The 20833-nt window shown below is 38.7% G+C and overlaps 1 protein-coding gene across 1 annotated transcript in view; it reads left to right on the forward strand.

Moving 5' to 3' along the window:
- LOC132790328 (calcitonin gene-related peptide type 1 receptor) overlaps positions 1 to 20481 on the forward strand; it is a 35908-nt gene extending 15427 nt beyond the window's left edge. The window contains 10 exon segments of the mRNA XM_060798819.1: positions 7301 to 7439; positions 7565 to 7675; positions 10829 to 10935; positions 11008 to 11099; positions 13371 to 13497; positions 13565 to 13791; positions 13984 to 14160; positions 14591 to 14714; positions 19151 to 19279; positions 19638 to 20481. Coding sequence (XP_060654802.1) covers positions 7310 to 7439; positions 7565 to 7675; positions 10829 to 10935; positions 11008 to 11099; positions 13371 to 13497; positions 13565 to 13791; positions 13984 to 14160; positions 14591 to 14714; positions 19151 to 19279; positions 19638 to 20291 — 1878 coding nt within the window. The 5' untranslated portion in view covers positions 7301 to 7309 and the 3' untranslated portion in view covers positions 20292 to 20481.
- The last annotated feature ends 352 nt before the right edge of the window (positions 20482 to 20833 follow it).

A 20833-nucleotide genomic window follows, 5' to 3' on the forward strand; every position in this document is an offset into this window, starting at 1 on the left:
ACCCAGACAACCAGACAACAATAATAACAGCAACAAAATGCGAAGAAACAGAGAAGGCAGCGAAGAAAGAGGAGCTTACATTTCCATATGAATTGAGCAACAATTGTCTAAAAAGGAAAAAAAGGCAAAAGAAAATTGCAAACGAAATGAAATGAAATGAAATATGAAAATCAAACTGCCTTTCATTGACATTAACCGAATGGGGTGACCCGGGTCAGGGTGAAGCATGGGATGGAAAAAGAAGATGCCTCAATTGCCAACTAAATGTGTCTCTCGAGTGTGAGTGAATAAATGAGAGAGTGAGTGTGAGTCGCCTTTTAACCTCCGCACAAAGTGAAGCGAGGGCAAGTCAATTGTAAAAACATTTTAAACAAAACTCAGTGAAACGTGCGGAAAATTGCTGATGTCTGGGAAAGTGCGTGTGCTGTAGGTGTTTAAATGTGTGGGTGTATGAGTGTGAGGGTGTTGTTTTATATATATAAAGCAGTAAGTAGACTGTCGATTTTACGTGCCGCAGAAATGTTATTGTTATGAATTGACTGCGATATTTAGACATTGATCGGAACTGGAAGTGCAGGCGCGTGAGTTGGCTAAATAAACACACAAAGTGCACAAAAAAGAAAACGACAGAATAAATGTATTCATACAAATTATTCATATTAATTGCTGTGAATTGTTGTCTACATTATTGAGTTATCCGCCAGAAATGCGAAATGCAAATGAATTTAATCTTAATGCTACAAATTTTCTGTGTAACAATCAAATCAAATTGCGAATTGTTTTTCTTTTCTTCTGCTAGAGTTTTTCGCATTTGCTTTACTTCCCTTTACCAGCGGCTAAAAGCCTCTGGCCAAGTTGTGAGTGCTTTAGTTGAGCTGCTAAGGCTTTGGCCAGATCTTAACGTTATCTAGGCCCAACGCAAAAACAACAAACAATTGCCAGCAGACAAAAGCCTGCTTGAAAAAAGTTGTCGAAAATCAAAGTATATAAAGTACATAAAGTACAAATAAGCTCGGTGCCAAGTTTTAACTTTCTTTTCCAAGTGACAGTAAAGTAAAATTCAACTGAGAAGTGCAAATTCATGAAGCGAAGGAAAGTGGAAAGGAATGGCAAGGAATGGAAAGGAAAGGGCGTGAGTCTGCTTTCAGCTAAGGACGTCATACACTTTGAAAAGGATATGCTTGGCATGTGGCTTTGAGCAGTACAAACGTGTTGAGCAGCTGTTGTTTTGCTTAAGCTGTTGCTGTAACAGTTGCTGTGGTGGATGTGGCGGGTGTATCTTGTATCTTGCATCTGAATTGTAGGTGTATCCATGTGCGTATCTGTAAGATGGTCGACTTTACAACCGCGAGACAATTAAAAAGAACAAACAGCCAAAGCAAAGTAAACAAAGCAAAACAAAACAAGAACAGCTCACATTACAAACGATCCAAACACACAAACGCACACATACATACATAAGTTGCCAAGTTTTTTATGTGCATGTGTGTGTTTGGGTGTGTGGGACAACATATGCAAATTTCCTCAGTCTGCGTGTTGTCAAATTGTGCAATTGTTGCCCGGGATAACAAACTGTAGGTAAAAAGCCGCATTTAACACGTGTGGCACGTATTTCATTTTAAAACCGTACCGAAAACCCTAAGCAAAATGTCGGTTAGTTAAGCGAGAAGCAATGAACCTTGGGCCCGGCCAACCTGACGTATGCGTAACAATGCCATCGCACGGATGAGAAGCATAAGCAAAGGCAAAAAAATATACGTATATACGGCGGCGGACACAAAGCGGGACACGTAGTTCATGAGGAAATTTCCACACTCTGGCCACAGGCAGTAAAGCTCAGAAAATGAGACAGTGGACGTGAACGTGGGCAACAAAGTCAGAATGCGGCACAAAGCAAAAAACCACAAGACTGCAGCCGAGTCAAGGCAGCCTGCAGCATGTTGCTCTCGCATCGTGTACTGCTTCTTTACCTTTTGAACGCAGCACAAACATTCTATTTTTTTTGTTGGTGTAGCCCGTCTTCATTGCATTGCAATGTGCTTTAAGGTTCACCTTAAACTGCGGCTAAACTTCTGCTTGGGTTAGTTAAGCGCACTTGAGCACCTTAGCTGTGGTTTATAAATTATTTATGCTGCTTGCCACAGCGTCGACAGCTTATTTAAAAGTAGCAGAAGGAAAACAAAAATGGAGAAATGAAAACCATGTGCTAAATAAATAAATTGCTTTTGCTCTTTATAATCTGCAGCAGCATTTTTATCAATATTTTATTCCTCTTTAGCGCAGAGTCCCACTTTGTCTCTATCTCTCGCACGCTCGCTCACTCGCTCTTTACAAGCTATTTGGCTCCGCATGCTTTTGCTGTCCGCCAGCCATAATCCTCAGGCGCATTCCGGACTCTGGACTCGAGACATAAAGAGCATATGTAATTTTGATGTAACAATGTTTTTTGCTGCCTTGCTTTCCTCCGCTCTGACATTGAGCTGGGGCTGCTGGGTATATCCTGTAAATGCCCGTCAACTGCTATGAGTTATTTCATATTTGCTCTTCATATTTATTTGATATATTAGCTACTTTTGTGTGCACTTGATATCTCTCGAACATACACCACAAAACATATATAAATCAACGGACTGTTGCTATGGCAGCTGTCAGTTAATGTTCGTTACGAGTTTTCGCATTTTAAAAACCGTTTTAACGCAAAACGTTTCGTTTTGGCTTTTACTTTGAAAATAATCGCATCTCTTATGATATATAGATTGATAGATACGCGTCTGATGGCATTTAAATGTTTTGTGTGCCGCTTTAGTCCTGCTCACTCTTGCGTATACTTGATATTTACAGTTTCCTGGCAGCTGGCATGAGTTATTTATGGTTGATTTATCTGCATACCCCAAAGCCACAATTCAAAGAATTCCACATTCCGAAAAAAGTTCTAAAATTTAAAATTAAAGTTCTTTCTCAATAGCATTTTTACAACTTAAAGGCAATAAATAAATGGACTTGTTATACGATTGTTTGACAAAAGTTTTTGGCAAAGTTTTGCGACTATAATCCCCAAGTCGCACTGCAGCAATTCATAAGCTGAATATAGAGTACGTTATTCGAAGCAAAACAACAACAATTGCCATCATCAATTGTTCAATTTCCACTGTAAATCCCTTTGAAAGTATCAACCAATATTTCCAGTTGCAATCGAAAATAAAAATAAATCTCCGTTGAAAACACTCATATACGAATATTCAATTGAGCAATATTTTCATTGAGCAAATCCCAGCGTTGACAATGCTTTAAAAAAAAAAAAAAAAAGCAATTGCCAATGTTCAGTTTCAGGCAAATGGAAAAAAGGCTTTTATCAAAACAAATGCAAATGCACAATTGAAAACATGCTGTTAACACTGCGAAGTCATGATTGGCAGCCAATGAGATACCCTTTTAATAAAAATAAGTATACATCATGGATTTATTTTGATCAATTGCATACCCTTTTTTCACGACTTCACAGGGTATTAAAAACACAACACGAAATGACAACGTGTTGAATCAGATACAATGTGTTTTGTTTTTATCGCTTTTCATGTTCAATTCAAGGCCAGTTCGAAGCTACTCAACGCTGATTGTTGTTGAAGAAAACATGAGCAATGGATTTAATGTTATTTTTAATGGCATTTAATGGATGCGTTAATAGAGATCAATTGTTTATTTAAGTTTCCATTGAACATTTTTTAGTCAATCGGCAGACAACTAAAAAGAGATTTTGTTCAATGTGGTGGGAAATTCATTACGATAATTTATGATTTATGCGTCAAATAAATTTGAAATAAAAGTGATTTATTTATAGCTAAGGAAATCCTAGAAGCACAATACTTGAAAGATTTGCCATAAACTATGTATTGATGTTGAAAGTTTTGACAGCAAACGAATTGGAAATAACTCACTAGAACTAACACCGACACAGCCCGCAATTCCAACTCAAATGTTTTGGCATCTGTGTGTGATTTTAGCGGTATTTCCATTACACATACGTCACATGGGCGTCAGGCGGAAATGCGAGCTGTCATAAAAGTCGAGGCGAGGCGAGCAGAGCAGAAAAAATCGAAGTTTTTGTATATGTTTGGGTATTTGTGGCACATGTGAATGCAGGTCAAATGGCAACGAATTTCACGCGCCTGGCTAGCTTTTTGTTTTTTAATATGTTCTGCAATTTCCATGCGGCACATAAAAGATTTTAACAATGTTTTTCACTATGCTACGTGTAATCGAAGCCTGCGTTGGTGGAGTGGGGGGACGAAACGAATAGATGTTTTAGATATATGGCGAAATTCTCGTACATTTGCTGTTTTATGTCGAGTTGACTTGCTGCTTTTATTGAAGTTACACAGAGTCCTCCCCATTTCCACACACGCTCTCGCACACTCTCACACACATATTTGTTACACGCACACACTTGCAGCAAACGTAATTTGCGCCAAGCTTGTTGCGGATGCCGAGCTGATGAGAGTTCCCAGCTACCTACCTATATACTATATATAGAGTACGCCTTGACTTGCCTAGGCGTCTTTTATTGCTAATTTCTGTTATTGCCAAACGCTTTGCCCGTTGCGTGCGGCCTGTGTACACTCGTAAAAATATTTTTATTATCACAAGGCGCTCACGCCCTCAATGCGATCGCATTCGCCCCATCTTCCGGACTTCCCCCAACCCAAATGGTGCAACCTAGCTTAATGGGCGCAAGAAAGTATGCTATGCTATTTACACTGCCATTTTTTTCCAAGAAATGCTTTAATTTATTTTAGTTTTATAGTATTTCCTTTGATTAACTTAGTATTTGACTGCAGGGTAGCTTAATCGAATTATACATTAAGCAATTTAAATAGTGACTATAACAAATCTAGTGAAAGATCCAAAATGCTATTTAAACTTTCACCTCATCATATTAAAAGCCCGTTAATCACATTACTCAATATAATTTATATATCAACATTGTATGTATGAATAGAATTATCTATGTTCATTTTTGTATAATGTTTTAGTTTTAGTTATGTGGATCATTCAACTATGTTTTGCAATAGTCGTTGTTTATTTTGTTCCATTTATACTTATTTTAAGCTATGTTATTGTTGGTAGCAGAAGAAGAAAATCTGGTAATCTAAAATGGATTAATATAATAAATGAAACAAAAACACAAAATTGATACGACAATTGGTTAAAAAGAAAATATTTTTCACTTCAGCCTAGATATTAAAACCGCTTCCGGCTTTATTTAGCCTATCATATTTCTGCTAATTTTTTTCCGTGCATGAGCTGACTGATTACTAATACAATGGCATTTAATGTATGCCTACCTCATCGATAGCTCAAGTTTTATATTAATATTCATCGGACACCTCTTTACTTGGCCATCACTCAAGTGTGTGTGCAAAGTTATGGGGTGAGTGTGTGTGGTTCAAAGTACTTTAAGGCTTCGCGCGCAAGTTTGTCGCGTCACCGTCATAAAATTTAAGTGGTCCCGTGCTCAAAATTAAACAGTCTTGTTTTGCCCCGCGCCCAGTGCAAATCGACAGCAAATTTACGAGTATGGCTATTGCCAGTTAATAACCAAATTTGTCTGCTCAGCTTTAACGTAATTGGAGCTCAGCTCAGCTGAGCTCAGCCCACCATTTTCCTTCTTGGCGTGTAATTTGCCTTATAAATGCGATGAGCAGTAGCAACAACAACAAGTACAACAACAGATATTGATGTTGCCATAAAACGCTTACGATTTTATGCATTAAGAGTGCTTCAAGCAGCACTGTTGCAACAGCAACACCAACAGCAAAAGCATTCACATCCCTTGGCTAATCCAAGGCCGAATGAATGCCAGTTTCCCCCCACAATTCGTTCATCTGGCGTTTATACTGCGGCTTTTATGCATTCCCTGCAGTTCCTTTAAGTGCTAGCTGCAATTTGCCTAAATAAGAAGATTACAACATGCCAAAGAGTGTTTGTATGTGTGTGCGTATGAGTGCATTCATTTGTGACTCCCACAAATCACAGAGCGAGAGAGAGTGAGAGAGAGAGAGAGAGTGACCTACACCTTATCGTTGTGCCACGCATGATTGCAGTTCCGTTTAGTGTTTAGTGTTGGTTCGTCCTTCTGGCAATTTGAAGTGTGGCTTCTGAAATCTACAAGCTTCTGCGGTGCGTCGACTAAATGGTTTAGCTTCCAGCTTGCATGTGTCTGTTGACTGTTAACTGTCGACTGACGACTCTAGACAGTTGCTGCCATTGATTCGCTTTGTTTCGGAGTGTTTGACTCGTCCCCAGTTTCCAGCTGAATGCAGATGCATCCTTATCGACCACTTGCCTGTAAACTTCTGTGGTACGAATGTTGATTTAGCTCTAGGCAAACGATCAACTAAGTGGTCGTAGCACGGAAAATGTGAGAATGTTTCTGTCGAAATGCCATTGTCGAGCAACTTATTTGCAGAGTCCTTCTCATAGTCGTATTTGTGTTTGCTTGTAGCATGGCAAATGGACAATTGTGGACGGAATTTTGAATTTCTCAATTTTATTGGAAAATCACATATTGGACAGTCGATGAAAGTTATGTGTTCACAAAATAAATATTTTGAATATTTGATTTGGCACAATGCTATTACATTTCACTTCACTTCAATCTCTAATTAATTTTGACTAACGATTTGATTTACAATTCGTTACAACAAAATAATGCAAATCAAATGCATAGCTAATGAGGTGACTGGCAGTAAACTTTGTTATAATAATATTGTTGTGCGTTTCTTTTACTGTGCTTTTATTGCCCTTTTAATACCTCTTTCGATAATTACTTATTCGTCAGACAATTACAATGCCAATAAAATGTATTTTCATTGCATTTGAACATGGGAGATATGTGCATAAAAAATGTTGCATACTTTTGGGCGGCCACATTAAATAAGTTGACCTCCAGCTGTATGGGGGAAAAAAGCAATAAAATAACATGAACTGAATAAACTGTGCATATGTAGAGCAGGCACTCACATGAACACGCTCGCACACACACTGACAACACACCATTCAACTGGCAGAAAAACCAATTAAATTGTGGCTCAAGCGAACTGTAAAACACAAAAATCTGCACACAAAAATGCAATGAAGCGTGCATGGAATTTAGTGAGATTCAGCGAAAATATTGCCTAGTTTTAAGCGCGAACTAAAAGCTATTTCGACATTTGGCAAACGAATTGAAAGCCCAGTGCAAGCATGCCCAAAAATACGCGTAACTAATTGCAATGTATGTATGTTTCGCCTTGTTTTACAGCGCTTCAATATGGGCGAGCAGAGCAGCAACAGCAGCGGCGATAGCAGCAGCAGCGGCTCTGCAGATAGTGGACCCGATTTCGGTGCTCTCCGCGAAGCCTGCGAGAAGTTGCTGTCGAACAGTAGCCAACAGCTGAAAGGTAAGTTGATTGCAACAGGAAATGTGTCAACTGTGTACTGTAACTGCACATACATGCTCGAATAATTTCATTATTAATCGTAATATTGTATTCTCGTATTTGTGTACCGTGATGCGTGATTGCAGGCCCCCACTGTGCCGGAACCTTTGATGGCTGGCTTTGTTGGCCCGACACAGATCCCGGCGAATCGGCCTTGATGCCGTGCCCAGACTTCATACCCGGCTTTGATCCAACACGTGAGTGACGCAATTTGTTGTTTATTGAATTCCACAAAAGCAGCATCCGCTTCAGGCGAAAGGCATTTGGCTTTGGCTTTAGCTTTGGGGTCAGCGCATAAAGATCTGCATTTGACAACACAGACAATCTGAATACCGAACAAGCAAAGCACATAAATAAACCCGGCGACGACGCAGTCAAATGTCAGGCACAATATTTCAGCGGAAACGGAAATGGTATATGACATAAGGTATACGGTATGCGGTAGTCAGCCAGCCAGCCATCCACCCAGTCAAGCAGTGGCTAATGAAGGCCGACGTTGACTCAGTTTCAGCGCCGCAGGCCAAACAACCGTGCATACACACGCACTCCCTCTCCCACATACTCTCACTCACTCTCACTCACACTTATTCACTCACTCTGTCATGCATAAACAAACCACAAACCAGGTGGGTAACCTAATTGGCTGCGTCCCCGCATCGCATAAGCTGCTGCTCTTCGAGCATTTAAGTATGAGGGTTATTTTCTTTTTCTCTTTGCCAGTCAAATCAATTGAATTCATGTTTTTCGCAAAGAATTTCATTTTAAGTACACAGAACACACTCACACACACATACACAACTCTTACTTTTGAGCTCATTTGCCTATTGGGTTTGTCCGTGTTTTCTTTTTCTTCCTTCGGCAAATATGAATATGTAAATATGTTTTCAACCTGAGCTGCCTGTGAACTCTACAAGGTGCCATTCAATAACCGATGTCTGCAGATGTCTCAAACGAAATTAATAAAGAGGAATACAAATACCCACAACAACATTACACACACAGTCCTTACAATTGACTTTTTCACTTAAAGACTTAAGTTCAAAGTTCATTGGAATCACTGGCAACTTAAATTGAGTTTTGTTTTTTGATATTGCCCAACACAACATCGAAAACAAAAGGTCATAGGAAGCCATTTATCGCTTGTTTTGCTGGTAATAAAAAGAAAATACATTCATTTTAAATCCAATTTAACTTAGAAAGCTCCCATTAAACAACTAATTAATATATATGTGCTTTTAGCCAACAGCTAAAAGCAAACTATCTTGTTTTGCTACGTGGAGTATTTTGTGTGTAAATTATTTATCAACGCCAACAAGCAGTTCGCTTGATAACCCACTAATTATATAGTGTTCGCAGCTTAATTATGCATTTAGCCACCATTGTATTTTGACGCTATCAAAAACACAAAAACCGCACCCTTTCTGCAGTTAAACCACAATTTTCCCTTTCACCTTCGCCCCTTCTGGTTTTCCCATTTTATGGAATTGGTATTCGCAAATAAATAGAATATCATATCCATTTACCATGGAGGATGCCTCATCATGAATTAACCAAATGTATTGCCATCGTTAGCTCGCGGCTTTTTGCTGTTTATTCTACAACAGCCAGAACAACAGCTACAACAACTAAAACAACGTTCATCCATCAAGTAAAATTTGAAAAATCCACACGTAATAATTATGAATTATGTAAATTGTGTGCATTTGTTTTTGTATGTTTGGCAAATACAGAAAAGCAAACAATTGCAACGAAGCAAAATACAGAAAGCAAATAAACAAAAATGTTGTCTATTTGCGAGTGTGAACAGAGAATATACCCTGTAAAGTAATTAAATAGAAAGCATATTAAATTTAGATTTATGTCTTCATTTGTTGTTACCATAACAAAGACCTTAAACTCATGTCATGGGAATGTCTTCTTAAATTTAACCAAAATAATGCTTGCTTAAATATTATTATTTTTTTAAATCATTTACATCAGTTTAGCACATCCCCAAACACGATTCAAACAGCGTATAACGAGAACAAAATGCTTGAAATGAAATAATAATAATTAAGTGTAAAATTGTTTGTGGCAATTTCGTGGCATAAATCATGTGCCCTGTCAATTTGCATTAATCGAGCATGCCACGCCTCCACGCCCATGCAAGGGCGCACAGCGAAGCACAGTGAAAGTGGCGTCACGTGAATGGCAAAAGTTGAATGACTTTTTTGTGTGTTGTTTGCGCCAAAAATGTGACAAGGCGACTAGCACTAGTTTTTAGACGCCCAAGAAGGGAAAACGAGAGAGAAAGGAGGTGGAACAGCAAAGTGAGTTTGGAGTTGGGAAATAGCAAATGTTGCTTTCACTACATTTGGCTTATGACTGTTATGGCTCAACTCGCCGCCTTATGTCTGTGTCGCCTGTGTCGTGTGTGCCTGTGTGTGCCTGTACTTGTGTCCGTGCTTGCCCATGGCTGAGGCAGCGCCTCGGGGTCGCCAGCTTGTACAAGATTATGTGCTTTGCACTGCGCCGCCATTAACTTTTATGGCACTTCCGTTTGGCGGATGTGGTTGCCAGCAGCAGCAGCAACAGCAACAGGAACAGGAACAGTAGACGCAACGATGTTTTTTTTGCGGATTTTTGCTTCTATTACTGCTGATGTCGTGCTGTCTACTTATCTGCCACCCAGCAGCGCGTATACGTGATTTTTCGACTCTGCGTGCCAAAAGGCCATAAAACCGCATAGAGAATGGAAGTCAGCAAAGAATTGCATGAAAACAAGTTACCTGCAAAAGATTCCTTACGCTGGCATCTCTTTGTCATCGACGTAGTGTCTGGCAACAGTAGTTTCAACAACTTCGATTACAATGGCACACAAAAACTTCATAACTCAACTCGAAGCACTTTGACAATGCCAAAAGCACTGCAAAACTTTCGATGAGCGAAAAACTTAAACATCAACTCGGGTCAATTGCCGTCCATTGAGGCCGCACTTCAATTATTAAATATGCACATCCCAGGCAGTTACATAATAGAGTATAGACCACAGCAAATCAATTAGTTGCGGTTAAATCGATTACATGGCGTATACGCAATCAGCTTTTTAGTCAGGTGCTAATGCAATTATTTGTCTTGGTTTGGCTAATGGAATATGCAAATATGAAATTATCTAAAAATTAATTACAATGTAATGATACCCTATTATGAACTGAGGAGAATGGGTATATTACAATTAAGGAATTAACTGACAGCTTAGCGAAAGAAGTAACTAAACAGAGCGTGTTTTAGCTTAAACAAACAAAGAACTGTGATATGAATTTCAATTAAACTTGATTCTCTCTTTCTCTTTCGCTCTATCTATTTTGCAGGATCTGCGCACAAAGAGTGTGACGCGGATGGCGAATGGTTCAAGCACCCGCTGACCAACAAAACCTGGTCGAATTACACCACCTGCATTAATATGGACGATTTTGCCGTGAGTGCAGCGCTCCGTTTGGTGTAATTGTACTTAATTGCTTACTTTAACGATTTTATTTTCAATTGCCAGTGGAATCACAATGTAACCCTGATCTATGAAGTAGGCTATGGCATCTCCTTGCTGGCTATCCTGCTTTCGCTGGCCATTCTCGGGTACTTCAAGTAAGTTTTTCATCACACTTTAAGCTAAGTGGCTCTGCATCAATTAGTTGCAGCCTCGCAGCAACAGCTGATAATCCATCTTATGATGCCATCGTTCTGGATGTTGCTGTGTGGCACAAATTGGCACAAGCCGCACATGGAAAACCACTCAGAACTAATGAGCTTCATTTGCTATTTGCCAGTTATGACCGCTGTGCGCTTGGCGCCAAATTTTATTGTTAAACAAAGATGCCAATGGCCTAATCAACTGCCAACCTGGGTCCTATCCAAGGATGTTTGTGTGTGGTGTGTGTTTGTGTGTTTGTTTATCTTTGTTGCTTGAAATGCTCATTGCATTTTTACTTACTTACGCTCATTTAATCCAACACACTTGATGTAGGAAATGAGAAAATATTTGCTTTCTTGGCCGCCTCAACTCAACTCAACTCAACGCCTTTCCAGTGCCACACGTCAACTAAGTATTAGATTGTGTGTCTACTTCAAGCAGGATATCGATTAATTTCCACTTGTCTGCAGCACAATTAGTGCTCTCGGCTTGTTTATTATCAGCTCAGACACACACACAGAGAGAACGAGTGACAGAAAGACAGACAAAATGTGAAAGCGTTTTAAATTGGTTGCAAAAGGCAAATAAAACGTGACACGGCGTGTTCTGGAATTTCGATTATTTTCGCAACGACTTCACGTTGAGAGAGTGATAATTAAATGTCATTTTCAATTGACTATCAACAGTACTTGCAAGCAGTGCAGACAATACATACATTGTATCAGTAAAGTTGCACGATAAAAGCAAACAAATCAATTGAAAATCACTTACAATTAACTATCAATTTTCTTACTTTTAATTCGAACAAGTAAGGAAGATACAGTCGAGTGTGCTCGACTGGGAGATCTATTGTGTATAAATGGAAGTTTCATTATTAATTTTTAGATACATATACCTACTTATTATACCGCAAAAATACTAAAAAATATATTATACTATTTCCTATATTTATATAGAACTAAATATATCGCAAAAAACCAAAGTTATGTGTGGTATATCCAAAATATACCAAAGAAAGCAAAATATTCAAAATTATCAGCCAAAAAAACTAAGTAGGTGTTTTTGGACATACAAAAGTATTTCTTAATTCATTTCTAAAATTATTGTATGATCACAAATCAAATTTTTAGGAATCATAAAAATTATAGTAATTTGTGTATGTAACAAAAATCAAAATTAAGCTTGTTATCCGAAAATTTCAAATTAATTGTTCATATAGTGTCTAAGATCTATGTAGGTGTTCATACATACGAACAGACAGGCAGACGGACAGACCAACAGACGGACATGGCTATATCAACTCGGCTGCTAACGCTGATCAAGAATTTATATATGTACTTTATAGGGTCAGAGATGCTTCCATCTGCCTGTTACATACATACATTTCCTTGATGCCCAAAGTTATATTACCCATCTAGCCTATTTGCATCGGGTATACAAATAATAGCAGCCAGAACTATTTATTGTTTTGTTTAACTTTTCAGTTTATATTATTTGGCATTGCTTTTAACTAGCATTCGAAACTGATTGATTTAGTTATCTATTGGAATTTCATTTGAATGAATTCAAATTCATTTATAGCTCAAAACGTTCTACGAACTAACACGACCGAGACAAAGCTAAACTAATACTTTTGTCAGATATAGAGGGAGAGAGTAGCTTTCAATATCAGACAATGGCTTTACCCATCTAAATCTAGTTACTGGCAGGCAGTGTGTGTGTGTGTGCATTGAAAGCTGATGACAGTCCTCGCATTGAATGAATGTATTCGATATACATATATACTAGTTGAAAAGAACTTCTACTATGCAATGTGCAAACAGAAAAAGCCGAACTCAATTTGCATGACATGCATTAATTTGCAAAGAGCCAACATGTTTCCATTAATATGCAGCTTGCCCCTTGGTCGGTTGCCAAATTGAACAGCACAGAGAGAATGGCAGAGAATGGATAAAAGAATAACATAGAACATCAGTGAAAGAAGAGTTTGAAGAGAGAGAAAAGAGAAAAGAGGCGTACGTGCGGCCAATGTTGATGGCGTTGACATGCCCCTCATGTATATCCAATTGCCAACTCTCACTCACTAACCCGTATTCCTCTGTGGCGGGCACTCTGGGTGTGTATTGGCAATACGTGTGTCAACAGTTTGTGACAACAACTTTTGTTTGAAAAATCTAAAGCAAATAATAACATTTATACAAAACAAATTCATAACGCATTTGCAGATCGCTAAAATGCGCCCGCATCACACTGCACATGCATCTGTTTAGCTCATTTGCTGCCAACAATTCGCTGTGGCTCATTTGGTATCTGGTGGTGATAGCCAACGCCGAAATGGTCCAAAGCAGTCCGGTAAGTAAGCACACGAGAGTTGTAATTGTTGTCTTCTATATTCATACATATATCGAATCGCTTGCAGGGCTATTGCGTGGCACTTCACATAATACTGCACTATTTTCTGCTGACCAACTACTCGTGGATGCTGTGCGAGGGCTTCTATCTGCATACTGTGCTGGTGGCTGCTTTCATTTCGGAGAAAAAGCTGGTCAAATGGTTGATTGCCTTCGGCTGGGGTTCGCCAGCTATTGTCATCTGCATCTATGGCCTGGCACGCGGCCTCACTGGCACCCACATTCAAAACCAACAGTAAGTGCAACTGTGTATGTGTCTCTCTCTCTTGTGTATGTGTGTGTGTGTATGTGGCTGGTTAAATTGATTGTGCACACGCACACATGCATGATGATTCGCAAACTCAAATCAAATCAATTGCGAACGAGCTCGTTTGCAATTCATTAGATGACATTACCCAACTCTGTCTCTCTTCGTTGTCTATCTCAGCTGCTGGATGGTTGACAACGACTTCAACTACATATTGATGGTGCCCGTCTGCATTTCGATATTCCTCAATCTGTTGTTCCTGTGCAATATTGTGCGCGTCGTGCTGCTCAAGTTAAATGCCCCAGCCAGCATTCAAGGCAGCTGCGGCCCATCCCGAACCGTCCTTCAGGCATTTCGGTAAGTTTGTCGAATTCTTTTTTGCTTCGTTCGTTCGTTCGTTCGCTCGTTCGCTCGTTCGTTTGTTGTTGCCAAGTTAAAAGCAAACTTCAATTCAATAATAATAATTTTTTGGAACGTCACAGCACACTCTTAAGTGCTGGCATCCGCGGGGCGTATGCGTAATAAACTTGTTTGTTTGCTTTCATTCTCTCTTTGCTGAGCTTTTTTTTTTTTTTTTTGTTGCTGTTTTTGTTTTATTCGGTATCGTTTCGTTACACATCGCTTCGTTTCGTTTGAAAGTTTACTTCATTTTACATTTTAAATTACGCATACGCCGCGTTGACTTGCATTTTAATACGCTCGTCGACGAACGAATTATACATAAGTATAAGTATTATTACAATGCCGCTCTCTTCTTCTTCCGTTCTCTTCCTGGTGCCCTTTGCAGGGCGACGCTGTTGCTAGTGCCGCTGCTTGGACTCCAGTATATGCTAACACCGTTTCGCCCAGACCCCGGACATTCCTGGGAGACTACATACCAAGTCATCTCGGCGTTTACGGCCTCATTTCAAGTAAGTAATTCTTTTTCTCTCTTTTCCATTTTGCTGGTTTTTTTTTTTTTAATTCCCTTTTCCATTTTTATACCCTGCACAAAGTTGAACTCTTCTTCGAAGCATTAGTAAATCACGGGTCAAGCAGTAAAAAGCCTTATTATTGTCGGCATTTTTAATCGTTTAGTGAAGACCATATTTCAAATTTAATTCCATGAGAAGTAGAACAAATTTCAAATAATTAATTTAAAGTGTTTGGGATTTTTCTATTATATGATAATTAACTATAAACTTCTTCTTTTTCTATATTTATTTTTTTTAATATCCCATTATGCAGCGTAGAGCATCCGATAGTCTGTCATGCTGCTGCAGCTGACTTCCTGTTGCTTTTAATATTGTTTTATGACTCTGCACAGGTTGAACACTTTATGATGTTAGTTATGTAAATTCTCTCAGCTGCTTTGCCCACATTTCGTGCTAAACTTAAATCCCAAGCATGGAATTTTTTTTTTCAGCTTCCATTTTGCTGCAGCTGAGCGTCGAACGTGTTTTATGGTCAAAACATGCACATTTAATTGGCTAAAAATTTGCCGATTTTAACATCGGATATTTGCCATAATTTATGCAAATAAGCGAAATCCATTGTCAGTGACCTTGTTTATTATTTCTCTCTCTCTTTCTCTCTGATTCCGCAAAAAACCAATGTTCTAAATTATTAAAATGCCAGGCACATGCTCAGAAACTCCCCCGCAGCTTATCTAAATGCGTTGTCGAGAAGAGAGAAGACAATAAAGTTAAAGGGAGACGATGGCAAAATCAATATAACAAATGCGTTATGCAAAAATGTACTTTGGTATTTTGTCAGATATTTTCATCAGCATGCATATTAAATTAGATGAAACAGAGATTCCAGCCAAGAGAGCGAGAGAGAGAGAGCTGAAGACAAAACTCCACAAGCGACTCGAACATAAAATGCATTGTCAGTAAAAATAAAAATATAGATACGAATACGAAATAAGAATAAAAACTAAAACTAAAACTAAGAGTACAAGTAAAAGTGTGGGAAGGGGGGAGAGCCAAAGCCAAAGCCAAAGCCAAAGGCGTGCAAAGACGCGTAAACCCATAAAACCAAATCGAGCAACATCTCGTCTTCATCTGTTCCTTTCGCTGTTGGCTTGTGTTAGTGCAAATAACTATAAAAAGCTGTTGAACAAATGCTTGAGCAAAAAGGCTAAATTCCAATGTCTGCGGTTCCCTCACATATAAATCTAAATTGTCATGTCTTGTGGCCGCTTTGGGGCGTGGCCTAAAGCTGCAGTTGAATTACACTTACAAGACTTTATCCGAAAGCAACTGAATGTAAATAAAGTCAATTCGACTGCGAGATGTCCTGCTCACGAAGTGAAATTTCATTTTTAACCAAACATAAAATAAATCAATTCATTATTACAAAATAAAGCAATTAGTAAAGAAAGTGTAGCTTTTATCTTTCGAATGGAGTTTCGCCTAAGGTCTCCTTATACAGACATCAAAACCTTTTTATCTACTTGTCTGCAGGGTATTTGAAACAAAATGCTCTGTTTATCTGCGACGTTTTTCCTTAATTCGATAGCAGCTCAAAAGAGGGAGAGAAAAAATGGCACACAAAATGAAAAGCAAGTGACAAATGCAAAAGCAAAATACTTTTTCAGAATGTTTTTAAAGCCAGTCGCAACTTTTTGTATGTTGTTTTTTTTTTCGTTTTTGTTTTGTTTTTGTTATTTTCGTTACTGCTCCACAAATTGCAAAGTTCTTACAAGAGCCACTTTCACTGGCACGGATATAATTCGGATTTATTGTGTCAGCTGCATTGCGAGTCATAAAAGACGGGGCACAACTTTTGAGCGTCATAAAGTATAAACACTCGTATATAGATAATGCAGCATATAAAATGATTTAATCTAGTATTCGCATTAAAACCCAAAAATATATAAACAGTGTGTATGTACTTATTTTGCTGATGCAGTTGAAAGTCATTTGGAAAACCACAAAAAAACAAAAGTCATATGAGTTTAATATTAAACTAAGTTATTAAACTCAAACTTTGGTATAACAGTTCACTTTATTTTTTAAGTATTCATTTATTTCTCATTCTTCTCAACATTATTTCTGCCATTGTCTTTCCACGTTGCTGGAATTTGTTGTATGTCAACAAATATGAAATCCCACGCATCAAATGGCAGCAATCATCGTCATTGCTTTATAATATCTATGGACAGCAGTGCAATTAGATCCAAAGTTCCTTAGAGAAATAATTTCATTTCATTTGCGAGTGTTTTTCATTCTTCAGTTGGAATTTTAATAAAGCTTAAGCAAAAATATTTGGCAAAAGTACTTTTGAAAACTCCATCACGATTCTAGCAGCTGTTTTGTTTTCTGTTTTTTCCAAATGTGAAAATTGAATTGAAAAGTTGCACTTGACACAAAAGTTGGTATACGAATGCGTCACAAGTTTTGTGCACTTTGACATCTCTAGAGAGTAAACTCCTCATACATTTGATTCGAATTTCGGTTGTATACTTTAGCTAATTACTTTTGCAAACAGTTTTGCATTTTTGTCGCTCTTCACTCAAATAATTAACTAGTCATTCTCGTGAAAAGTGTTAAGAACTCAAAGTCATGCAAATCTCGAGCAGATTCTACTTACAGGTATTATAAGGATTTTAGTTCTAGGCTACAGCTACAAAGCTTCCAGCTGCCAGTTGTCAGTTGAGTGATGGCCAACATCATGCTGAATAATAACTAGCTAAATACACTTCAACTTAATGTAAGTTGAGCTCTGTAAACACAGCAGCTGGAATTATTTGAATTAAAGTCAGCAGATAAAAGCAAAACGGCAAAGCACGAACGAGTGGGGAGAAAAGCTTTATAAATGCGCAACCACCACAAAAAGGCATGCGAATAAATACAAATAAACAAACCCCCAAGCTACGCTGTGGCTCAAGCACTCTGACCCCTGTAATCTTGACACTTTAAGCTTTAATAAAAATGTGCATTACATTTTATTTTTTTTGCAGAGATTTGTAGATAGAAGCTCTCAATTATATTTACGACTAAAGTTAGCCAAAAACAGCACCAAATTAAACTCATGTTTAACATTAAATTGTTGTTTATGAAATGAGTTAGTGAACGTAGAAAATTTAAAACCAATATAACGTAAAATATAAAAATATGCCAAAGTCTATTTGGTATATAAATAAAGCATTATACTCAAAATATAATATAGAGTACTACAATTTACCACATTGTCCAAAATAATTTCTACCATTTTATATTCTGTATTTATACCATAAATACTGTAGTTATTGTTGTTTGTCCCAAACATTTGTGACTCTAGATTCAATATTAGATTAGATTTTCAAAGGCGGAAATGGGTGTGGCAAATGTTGAATACAAATTGGATTTGCATGCAAACATAACAAGTACAGTTTTAAATTGCTATAGTATCTAAGTATTCATACTGGCGGACAAACAGAAAGAGAGATAAAGCCATATTGACTCGCTTGCTGACGGTGATCAAAAATATATATACTTTATGGGGTCGGAGATATCTGCTTCTACATGCTAAAGTCATTTTCTGCAAGCACAAAATCAAAATATACCAATTTTCTTTAATGCTTTAAAAGAAATGTAAATTGTAGCCAACTAGTTACAGCTGTTGACTTAATACAATATATACTCAAGGCTCTTAGAAAAGAGTGTGCTTTCCAAATGCTTGTAAAAGATTGATTGTAAGTTGGTTGGAAAATTCATAAAACGTATTCAATATGTATGAAAAGTATAACAAAAGAATAACAAAGTTTTCTCAGTATTTACGGTAGAACATTTGCGAATCTACTTGTATGTCTTTGGCCAATGATGATGATGATGGTGTCTGAGGGTGTCGACGTGTGCACTGGCAATCAAATGAAGCCTTTTACCAATTTCATTTATATGCAGGCAATGTGTGAATATGAAATCCAGGCAACAGATCCTGCACGTACGCAACTATGCATTAAATACGTATACACATAGTCAGATTCAAACACACAGACAGAGAGAAAAGACAAATGACAAAAACAACTCAAGTGGCCAACAACAGACAACAGTGAAACGAACGAACGATACATTGACAGACACAAAGATACAAATACACACATTTACATTTACAGAACACGTTGTCTACTTAGAATGGAGAGGGGGGACCATCTCGTAATGCCAGCGAAATGAGACAGGCAAAATGAATTGGAAACTGTTGAGCCTGCCGAAATAGCAAATAAACAAAATTGCATTAGGTTTTAGGACCGTTTTTGCCGGCTGGCTGGCAATCTAATAAGGAGGAGACACTTGTGACACACTGCGTTGCGTCTCCAACTGTGATGTCTTCTGGATACTTGTAGTAATAATTTTCCCTTACTGTGTTTGTACTCGTCTTGCAGGGTTTGTGTGTGGCGACATTGTTCTGCTTCTTCAACGGTGAGGTGATTGCCCAAGTGAAGCGCAAGTGGCGGACACTCTGCTTTAGCAATCGGCCACGAACCAACTCTTATACAGCCACTCAGGTCTCGGTAAGATTTGTAATGAGCTTCACATGCTTTTATTCTTCTCTGTTATTTTTTTGCCTATATTACGGGTTACGGCGCGTATGAGTAATGCAAGCTAATGACTGCAATATACAACAATAATACTGACACACACACACACACACACACAATAACGCAAAACTGCAAACACTCACACACACACGCACATTAGCATTATAATTGGCTTCTCGACATGGTTCTGGCTTATAATCGCATGTTAAGCATACGCCACATAGACCAAACAAATTGATATCAAAATTTCCAAATCGATAACAAATGCAGCGCACCGTTTCCAAACCTGCCAACCATCATGATAGCAAATTCTCAGTTCTTTTGATTGTAGTTCGTACGATGCGGTCCGCCAATGCCTGGCGAGGAGAAGGTATGACTAAAGGACTTGTCGTCATCGGCCAAGCGGCGTGCCTCCTCAGCGCCTCATCGGCAACACCAACAACAACAACATCAGCAGCAACAGCAACACCAACAACAACAGCAGCAGGAGCATCAGCGTGGACGTAGCCAAAGCATGGCAATGGCAGGTTCAGCGTCCACATCGTCGCGTATTATCGATGGATGGCGCAATAAAATGCATTTCCTGCGTCGCCAGACTATCGATAATGCGCACCAACGACAGCCGCTCATGGAGGAAACAGCTGGCAATACAATGCAACTGAAACTGGCAGCCAATACTGAGGTGGAAGCGGAGACGGAGGCGGACACAGAAACGGAGGCCGCAGCCAAACCGACACTGATGACGACAATTGCGGAGGATACCGCCGAAGCAGCAACATCTGCAACTGCAACTACAGCAACAACACTAACAACAACGACGACGACTACTATGAATGATGCAACTGACCAGCAACGAAATGGCCGAAGCATGGCAATGGGCATGGGAATGGGAATGAGTATGGGAATGGGCAGGGGTGTAGTCATTGTCAGCATGGATGCCGATGCGAATGGAGGCCAACAGAACATTGCAGATGAGGCACTTTAAGCGTAACTGAGGCAGCAAAATAGTCCCATTCCTCGCATTTTGAGGAAGTCACAAAAGCTTGTAACGAAATCTCATAATCTAAGCAAAGCAAAAAACAAAAACGAAACAATTTTAAGTACGATTACTGAATGGTAGTTACCCGCCCACTAGATAAATGTAATAGAGAACCAAACAAACCAAAACACAAAAACACACACACAGAGCACCCCACCAACGATTTTCCCAGGGCAGAGATGAACGGAGTAAAACTAGCAAATATCATGGCAAAGTTGCATTTCAGCAGCAGACAGAAAACAAAACACAGGGAAATGCCACAACTTAAGGGCTTGCATACTTTGTCGGAGCGCTATCAAGATGATAAATTCCAAAATATGTGCTATTTACCTCACGCTTCACGTCTTGTTGTTGCTCTCAACTGCATGCATTTTGGCATTTTGAATGCCGCCCGAAAGTATGCTGCACAAAAGTTGTTGTTGTCAGTGTTAGTGTTAGTGTGAAATGTCAACTTTGCACGAACTAAGTTAATGCATATTTAATTATGA

The sequence above is a fragment of the Drosophila nasuta genome, chromosome 3, assembly GCF_023558535.2.
Source record: "Drosophila nasuta strain 15112-1781.00 chromosome 3, ASM2355853v1, whole genome shotgun sequence".
Lineage (NCBI taxonomy): Eukaryota > Metazoa > Arthropoda > Insecta > Diptera > Drosophilidae > Drosophila > Drosophila nasuta.